This window comes from Psammomys obesus, unplaced genomic scaffold, assembly GCF_907164565.1.
Source record: "Psammomys obesus unplaced genomic scaffold, mPsaObe1.curated_primary_1811, whole genome shotgun sequence".
NCBI lineage: Eukaryota > Metazoa > Chordata > Mammalia > Rodentia > Muridae > Psammomys > Psammomys obesus.
In genome coordinates this window covers 620,034-629,657 of record NW_026592481.1, presented here as the reverse complement: position 1 = coordinate 629,657, position 9,624 = coordinate 620,034, and the positions used below count along the sequence as shown (strand labels likewise).

At 40.4% G+C, this 9,624-nt stretch overlaps 1 protein-coding gene across 1 annotated transcript in view; it reads left to right on the top strand.

The window, feature by feature from the left end:
• Positions 1–3,383, top strand: part of Egfl6 (EGF like domain multiple 6) — a 67,442-nt gene extending 64,059 nt beyond the window's left edge. Inside the window, exons 11-12 of the mRNA XM_055613357.1 lie at positions 1,118–1,383; positions 3,273–3,383. Of these exons, the coding sequence (XP_055469332.1) occupies positions 1,118–1,383; positions 3,273–3,383 (377 nt within the window). The remainder of the gene's footprint in view (positions 1–1,117; positions 1,384–3,272) is intronic.
• The last annotated feature ends 6,241 nt before the right edge of the window (positions 3,384–9,624 follow it).

Genomic DNA, 9,624 nt, shown 5'->3' with positions numbered 1-9,624 from the left:
CAATGGCTCTTCTCCCAGAGGACCTGGGTTCAATTTCCAGCACCTACATGGAGCCCTACAACAATCTATAACTCCAGTTCCAAGTGATCCAATGCCAAGGTAACCAATCATGCACATGCACAAACATATAATGTAGACAAAATACCTGTACACATAAAATGATAGTTTCTAAAGAGTTGCATAATTTTACTAAAGCTACAAAGAAAAGAAGAGAGATAAACCAAAAGTCCACTTCCACATGTTACAAGATACATAGAAGGTTTGCAAGCATAGAAGGAAATATACTCTGGTCATCCTACATCAGAACTCAAGGAATGATGTGCTAACCCATGGTGGTTGAGCCTCAAGAAGGCATTAGGACAAGATAGGTCAAGTATATTTCGATGAGACATTTCTCTATGGATCCACCCAAGTAGTCATCCTATGATGATTAATGTTGGCTGTCAACTTGACAGGACCCGAAGAGACAAGCCTCTGGACATACCTGTGAAAGGTTTTCTCAAGTAGATTAGCCTCTGGGTTGTCTGTGTTGTGTTATCTAGCTTTAAACTGGCTAAAAAGGAGAAAGTGAGATGAGCATTCATCTTTGCCAATTTCCTAACAGTAGACGCAATGTGACTGACTACCTCAAGCTCCTGCTGCCATGCCTTCATCCATGACCATGGGCCATACCCTTGAACTGTGAGCCAAAATAAATTCATCCTTGAGTTGCTCTTATGAAGGTGTTTTGTCTCAGCAACAACAGAAGTCACTAATACAATACCTATCCTTGATTCACTGGAAAATACATTCTAAGAGTCTACTAATCAAGGTGGGAATGTTCTGGAATTCATTAGGTGCAAATTGTTTTCAGTGCTAAGTAATCATTCTGTTATATTCCTGTTTTCTTATGAAAGTGGAAAATACCTCAACTTTCTGACCTTGAGATCTCTTCTCTATATAGGAAAAGATTTCAATTCTCCAATCCATATAACTCATTTTTTGCATAACTATTCAACTAAAATGCAAAAGACTTCAGTATTTCCTATGAGAGACTGTTGTTCATTTTTCTTAGCTAGTTTATGTATTATAGTCAGACTTTTTATCACAACCTTTTGTTGTTGTTGTTCTTTTAAAGCTGCTGGTTATTATATGGCAGTCCCTGCACTCGCAGGGCACAAAAAAAATATTGGCCGATTGAAACTTCTCCTCCCCAACTTGACACCCCAACGCAACTTCTGTTTGCTCTTTGATTACCGGCTGGCTGGAGACAAAGTAGGAAAACTCCGAGTGTTCGTGAAAGATAGCAACAATGCACTGGCATGGGAAGAGACTGAAAATGAGGATGGGAAGTGGAAGAAGGGAAAAATCCAGTTGTACCAAGAGATTGATACTACCAAAAGTGTAAGTTGGGAAAGAACTCCATATTTACAATTTTCTTTTTCAACAAATTATTTACTGATTGTCCATAGGTCTCAGGAGTATGAAGATAGGCAAGACTTGCCTAATCAGTGTAACAAATCAGTGGGTTTTCATCTGGTTCTATGGAAATGACCTGTCAGAATACCTGGATCCTCTTACTAACTCCCATGAAAACCAGGCTATAGATTCTTTAATATGTTGAAAAAAAAAAAAAGCAAGCAGGAAAAAAGATTTCTCATTCATTCTATGTGTGGAACTTAGCTCAATAAATGGCAGTCAGAATATGATTTTAAGGTTGTTTTAACTGAACTGAAGGAGTAGCTGTTGGGGGAATTCCCAAGACCACTGAGATGGAGGTGATCCTTTAAAAGGTCTCATAGAACTGATAAAAAAAATGTTACATTTATAGTTGTTGTTTATATACATTGAAATCAACAAGGAGAAAATGGGATATAAACAGAGACTAGGAAGGACCAGGCAGAAGTTTGTAGTTTTCTTTGCCCAGTAGACCCCCGTGTAGATCTTAATTCTCCTAGCAACTACATATGCAAGATTCACAAAGTATTACACACCAGGGAAGCCCACCCAGGCCTTGGTATCCAAAGGTGTATTTGTGTATGTGTGTGTATGTATGTGCATGTGTGTGGGTGTGGGTGTGTGTTTGTACATGTCTGTATCTTAATGTAAAGGTTGTAGTACAGCCACCTCAGGTGTTGTTCCTCAGGCCTGGCCACCTTGTTTCTTCAGACAGGCTTTGAATTTGCCAAGTATGACAGACTAGCTGACAAGCAAGCCTGGGTGTCCACCTGCCTCTTTTTTCCTCAGCACTGGAATTACAAGTGCACATCACTACACAGTGCTTTTTTACATGCATTCTAGGGGTTGAACTCAGGTCCTTGTGCTTACAAGGTGAGCACTTATCACTAACCTATCCCTCCAAGCCCTCAAGGCTGTTAATACTGGTCAGTCTACCCACATGACTGCTAGCATGACTGACCTTAGTTATTTAGTCTCCAGCATTCCCAGAGGCTATATTGATATCATGTAACCCAAGGTCCCTATCATAAATATCATTCTGAGCATAAGCCATCTGCCTTGGCTAAAGGTTACGGGTAAACAAAAAACCTTTATTGAAGTTGTTTCACAGGCTTAGAGGCAGATTCTCAGTCAGCAGTCAGGGACAAAACCTTCTTTCAAATATTCAGGTTTTGGTCAACTCAGACCAGGTGAGTTAATTTTTTACTGTAGAAGTAGGTATAATAAAGGAAAAGGAAACGTTTAAGAGGAAGTTTGCTAATGAATTTGATAAAGAACAAATAAGATAAAATGATAAAGAGTTTACTCAGTTTGGAGGACCTTCAGAAGAGCAGTTTCTTGAGAAAAAAAGGTCAAAAGTCACACAATAGAAGAACAAAGAGGGGCTCAGTTGGTAGAGTGATTGCCTAGCATGCACAAAACCCTGGGCTCAATTTCCAGCACTGTATAAACCAGGCTCGGTGGGGCATGCCAGTAACACACACACACACACACACACACACACACACACCACCCTTAAAAGAAATACAACATTTTTAAGAGTTAAGAAAAGATTTTTACTTATTTTTAATTTCATTTCTTTAAATGGAAATTGCAAAAGTTCCCTGCTCATAATTACAGGGCTTTCCAGAATCCTTCCAAATTTGCTGCAACCCCATCTTCTCTGAAGAGAACCCTCACTGTGAGCACTTGGCATGTGGGAAACATATTGCTATATACTCAAGACATTGCTATGCAGTCCATATAAAAGGCAATTTCTATACAGCTGGTCAACAGTTTGCTACCATTGTTTTGAAGTAACTTTCTACACACACACTCTCTCTCTCTGTTACTAGGTCATTTTTGAAGCAGAACGTGGCAAAGGCAAAACTGGAGAAATTGCAGTGGATGGCGTCTTACTGGTGTCAGGCTTGTGTCCAGATGGTTTTTTATCCATAGAAGGTTGAGTGTCATTGTCTTCCTTTATATAGCTTCATATGTGGCTTTTTATGTCATTTCTCTGTGGTTTCTTTTTATATCATATTATAGGACTCTCCCATTTATAAATACAAGCTGAAAATGTATAATGTTCCAACAAAAAATATTAACGTAAGACTCCTTTCTTATATCAAATTTACTAAGGCTTGCTTTATATATAACATCACTGTGCCTTTTTGATTGTTTCTGAATGTTCCACATTAAGTCACAAAATGTGAAAATGCCAGCTCATCTCCCCCTACCCAGTATATCTGCTTTTGCTACATGAGTTGATGAATTCTTCTAAATAACATTTCTAGAATAACAGCAACTTAAAAAAAAAAGTAAGTACAGATAAATAGTCAATTTTGGGGGGCTGGAAAGATGACCCAGAGGTTAAGAACACAGGCTCTTCTTGCAAAGGACTCAGATTCAATTACCAGCACCCACATGGCAGCTCACAACTATCTGTAACTCCAGGTCTGGAAAATCCTATGCCATCTTCTGGCCTCTGTGGACACCTGTATGCCCATATGGACACATATATAAAATAATAAAGTAAATAATGTATAAATGTTTAATTGTTTTAACTTTTAAGCTACTTCATGAAAACAATTAAATTAAACATGGATTTTTGCCTTAAGTGGCTCAGCCTGCTCTTTCGCAGTCAAACTTGCCCATTAAAAAAAAAAAAATTAATAGGTCTGAAGAGATGTTGCAGAGGTTAAGAGCACTGTCTGCTCCTCCAGAGGTCCTGAGTTCAATTACCACCAACCACATGGTGGCTCACAACCATCTATAATGAGATCTGGTGCCCTCTTCTGACCTGCAGGCAAAACATAATAAAAAATCTTTCTTTAATTTTTTTTTATAATTATATCCAGTAAACCACCTTGAGTCATACTCAGGTAAATGGATATGTTAGTGATCAATGATTCTATGTTTACTTATTTGTATGATTCTGGGACATGTGGTTTTTTGTTGTTTTTTCTTTTTTTCTCTATTGAAATACTTTGTATTCTTAAAAGACAAGATTTGCCTGTACTATCTTTTCAGGGATATGTGTATAGTAAAAAGCCTTGGTGAATATATGCAGTATCTTCCTTCTGGAAGGCAGATTTAACTTCTCCATCCTGTCCCCTCTGTCTATGGACGAGGTCTCATGTAGCCCAGGTTAGCATCAAACATACTGCATATGGAGGGATAACCTTAAATTTCAGATCTGCTGGGATTACAGGCAGGAACCACCATTCCCAATTTATGAGGTTCTGAGGATTGGACCCAGGATTTCATGCATTCCAGGCAAGCATTCCACCAGGTAAGCCATTTTAGTCCGTTTTAAAGAATTTTTAAGAATACAAAGTGTTTCCATAGAGAAAAAAATAAAACCACATGTTTAACATACACATAAGTAAACATAGAATCATTGATCACTAACATATCCATTTACTGTAGTATGACTCAAGGTGTTTAACTGGATATGATTATAAAAAAAAACAATTAAAGATTTTTTATTGTTTTGCCTGCATGCCAGAAGAGGGCACCAGATCTCATTATAGATGGTTGTGAGCCACCATGTGGTTGCTGGGAATTGGACTCAGGACCTTTGGAAAAACAGCCAGTGCTCTTAATCTCTGAGCCATCTCTCCAACCCCAGCTATAAACTTTTTATATACTAAATCATACAGGAATCTGTTATGCTCTCACTTTAATGGACAATGTTTGTGACTTTTAAGGCTCCAACTTAACAGGGACAAAACCTAAAGTCCTAATATTTAATGATTAACAAATGCAAGTTAATAGTCAGTCATCTTATAGATTATCATGTTCTTTAACATGTACAAAAATATATTTATAGTCCTATAGATGCAAACATGGTCTCACTACTTACTTAATTAAACAGCTGAAGATGGTCCCTGAGTAATCATAACAAGAGTTGGTAAAAATAATAAGAGAGGAGTCTTCCTGATAGGCTCATCTACAGAAAAAACTGTGCTCCAGACCTTGCTCTAAGGCTGTTGGCTTTCTTGCACAAAAAAAAAAAAAAAAAAACCATGAGGTCTGCAATGCCCCATCCTCCTGGGGTATAGCCAAAAGTCAATTCTGCCAGGTAACTCTTTCAGTGCAGCCAGGAAGTACACTGGTCTAGCAGCTGCCTCAACCTGCCTGCTGGCAGACTGGCCTCTGGAAGTCAAAGTGCTCCCATGCAGGCTTGTCCTCTGTGCCCAGCCATGGAGGCTCAACGAGCATAAGAGCCACAGTCACTTCCAGCCTTCAAGCTCCTTGGCATGGTGGAAGACAAATGGTTCCTAGATTCAGCGACCTCCACCACCCTGGCCCAGCCCAGGGTAACATTATAGATAGGTCTATTTTGGCCTCACACTTGGGCCCCATTGGACATATTGCCAACTTCTGTCTTGGAAGACTTCAGATGTCTTCTCAGTTCTCTTTATATGTCGGGGATCAGGCCTTAAGCCTGAATCCTAGAGTTTCTACTGTCAGGCCTAGACACAATATGCATTGCCAGACTCAAGAAATAGGTCTCAGATGTAACCTTTTGCAATCCCTTTAGCTAAAGAACAATTAATGTTAACAGCAGTCTCACATATGTCTCATGGTAAATAACTGCATACAAAGCCCTAAGAAAATGTTTGAGGGTCTAAAAAGTGTATGAAGATTGTAAATGCAAGTTATAACGGTTGCAAGGTCTAAGGTGATTTAAGGTATCCTAAATAGGTTAAAAAAAAAATGCTTAATATTTCCTCCTGCTGCTGTGCTGCTTTTATATTGACTGTTTAGAGCTTTGACCTTTATCAATAGAGCAATAGAGCTCTAATTTATTAATCTAACTAACTCTAATACAAAAACATTCTACTATACCACCCATTATAATGGATCCAAGCTCAAGATTTTAAATCTCCTTTGGTTTGTCTTTTAAGTATAGACTTAAAAAAATTGTTTCTCATTGTGCTATACTTATGTACATACAACCTCTCTGGATAGAGAGAAAAAAAGCCTCTCTTCTAGTATGTGTAATCATACTAAAGGTTACGATCAAGTGAGCTTTTGCCCCTTCTACTTCACGAGAGGCTTCTGGCTTTCCAGAACTCACCTTTAAAAAATGTTTATGCTGTTAACACAAATGTGTATGTCTACTGCCTGGTATATTTCACTGCCAATTACAATTATAATGCTAACATTTCTAAAGTTTTATCTCTGCAAAGCTTAAAAGTAATTCTTGTAAGCTGCAAGAAATCCACCTGAATCCACGTCTCAGGTCAATTGGGCTATTACCTATCTCAGAGGGTCGATTAAATAAATGGAGGTTCCCTCAGGTAAATGGAGGTTGTCATGTTCAAGTCTCTTCTGTCTCTGTTTGTTCTCCCAAAAGTTTGAAATGTACAGCTAAAGGAATTTTCTTCATAACCTACTTTGTCTTCTACCTATATATATGTTCCAGTAACCTGATGAATCCAGGTGTTTTCTATATCCATGACAATGCCAAAGCAGCTACCACAGGTGTTCCAGTCTGACCTTACAGACTTCTGTCAAGCTGGATCTGCACTTTCCCTTCCAGCCATGAATGTCCTCAGAGACCCTGGACAATATCAAAGCAACCTGTTCTTCCTGGACTTGGACAGCATTTCAGCCTTTTGACCTCCCTACAGGGCCCCCAGTTTCAGCAAGAAGTAGACAGAAGAGAATCTCTGCCCATTATTTACTTATTAATAACAAAAGGCTAGAATGATGTGCTTCAGATCCAGGACATGTAGCTCCAGGTTTTCTCAGCATTCCTCAGTCCCTATCTGCTGCTAGGCAGGGCTGGCAACTCCACCCTCTACCCTCAACTTTCCAGGGCAGGGGCTTCCTCTCCTCCTTAATATGTAATCTGGACATTTTGTTGCTATTACTTTTTTTCATTCTTTCTCTTACCCCCTTGCATGGCAAACAAGAGCTGCTTCCAAAGAACATATGTTAATTTGCCTTACATGAGAAGCAGCCCAAGCTCCTCATTTTTTAATTATAGAAAAACTGAGGAATATTAGTATTTAGGCAGCCTGCTTCTTGGTTGTCTAGCAACCTATGATGTCATCATGTGTGACCTACCTGGTGTTGCTTCTGGCAGGTGTGGTTAAGTTGCTCCATAAAAGGACCAACCTGCCACTTTGTCTCTCTCTTGCCTTCTTGCTCTTCTCCTCTCTATTGGGGCGCTCGCTCCCCCCACCATGGCTTTCTTTCCCTCTCCTTCTCTCTCTCTCTCTCTCTCTCTTCTCCCTTGCCCAGTGACACCCTCCCCCTTCCCTTAATAACCCCCCCAACATTGAACCAGTCATGTGACGTGGTTTATGAACCTGCTGTGTAACTTCGCTGCACAGTCCTAACAGTTTACATTGGGAATGTCTCCCAGAACCCTGTACACCCTGGACATCATGTGGCTACTGGTGGTGAATGTCAATATAGTCCTGAGAGGGACCGCGGCCAAGGAAAATAGTCCCACTGACAGGGATCTGCAACTCTCTCTTGCTCCCTATCTATTGGCCATCCTGAGACAGCTCCTTTGTATCCTATTGCTCCTTCTAAAAGTCTGTTCCTAGACTGAGTATGGTGGCACATTCTTTTAAACACACAGCAGCCTGAGGGAGGAGGATCAGAAATTCAAAGTTAGTCTCAGCTATATAGCAAATCCAAAGCCAATCTGAGCTACATGAAGCTGTCTCAAAAAGCCAAAAGGGGCCTAGACACAGTGGCTAATGCCTTTAATCCCAGCAGAGGCAGGTAGATCTCTGTAAATTTCAGCCCATCCTAGTCTAGTGAATTCTGGGACAGTTGGGGCTACACAGAGAGACCCTGTCTCAAAACATAGGTAGGTGATGGTGATGGAGGATGGGAGTGGGTGTAAACTGGTGGGGGGGGGGGAGAGAAAAAATAGAAAGAGGAAAAAATCTTTTCTCCAAAACAATGAAACCCTATATAGAAAAACAAAATATTTTTTTCTCTAAAGATGAGCCTACAGCCACCTGCCCAGCTCTCCTGCAGAACACAAGATACTGTATCCTTCAGTGTCTGAAGTTTCTCAGAAATACCACCACACCCTCTTGGGCAGCCTCTGTTTTAGTGCATGACTACAACCAGGCAGATAGTACCTCAGGCATGAACTGCTTCTTCACATGCCTGCCTCCTCCTTGGTCTTTTAAGAACCTATACTTCTATCTTCATACAAAAACCCTTCCAGTCCAGTCTTGCTTGAGACATCAAAGCATCCAGCCTTACAGACCTCTGGTTCCCTCTCAATTCACCCTTATTAATACTTGTTTTCTGTGAAGTTTGCCTGGTCTCTGACAAGTGATGGGAGAGTATTTTTTTTTGGGGGGGGGGGGGGGGGGGTTGGTTGGTTTTGTTTGGTTTGTTTGTTTTTTTGTTTTTTTTTTTTGTTTTTTTTTTTTTTTTCAAGACAGGGTTTCTCTTTGTAGCCCTGGCTGTCCTAAACTCACTTTTAGACCAGGCTGGCCTCAAACTCACATCAATCCATCTGCCTCTGCCTTTCTAGGATTATAGGCATGAGCCACAGAAACTGGCTGGGGGACTATTCTTATGTCACAAACATAGGAAACACAGGGAGCTTCACGTGTAACCTTTCTCGAGTAAAGTTTCATACAAGCAGCACCCAATGTCTAAATCTAAAGGGACATTTCAGCACTATGGTAATGTCAGTCTCTTCCTGTCCTGGAATCCCAGTGAAAGAATCAGGCCTGGTACCCCCAAAATTCACTAAGAACTAGGCCTAAACAAGGACACCCAAAAGTCACTAGGAACTAGTGACCCCACCCCAAGGTTACCAGGAACTAGTCCATAGGTCACCAATTCCAGAAACAAGGTCATAAGATTTCCTACCCAAGAAACAGCCTGAAGATAACCACAAGAATGGGAAGATATCTTATATCAGGGTGGGTAGGGCATTTGTGTTGAGCAGTTCACCGACCTTGTAGTAGAACATTTCATGGCACAGAAAATACCTAACATTCCTGGGGTCTATAGATAGCTTGCTCAATGTTATATTAGTTAGCCAATAACTTTGTAACAAGGTTACCCTTGCTGAATGTCACCCAATCACACAACTGTTAAATGGGAAATTCCCAGTCCTTCTTCAAGCCCCAATAAAAACCCTACCGTGCAGCTGCTTAGGGCTCTCCTCTCTGATCCACTGTGTTGGTGGCGGAAGAGAGAGGGAGC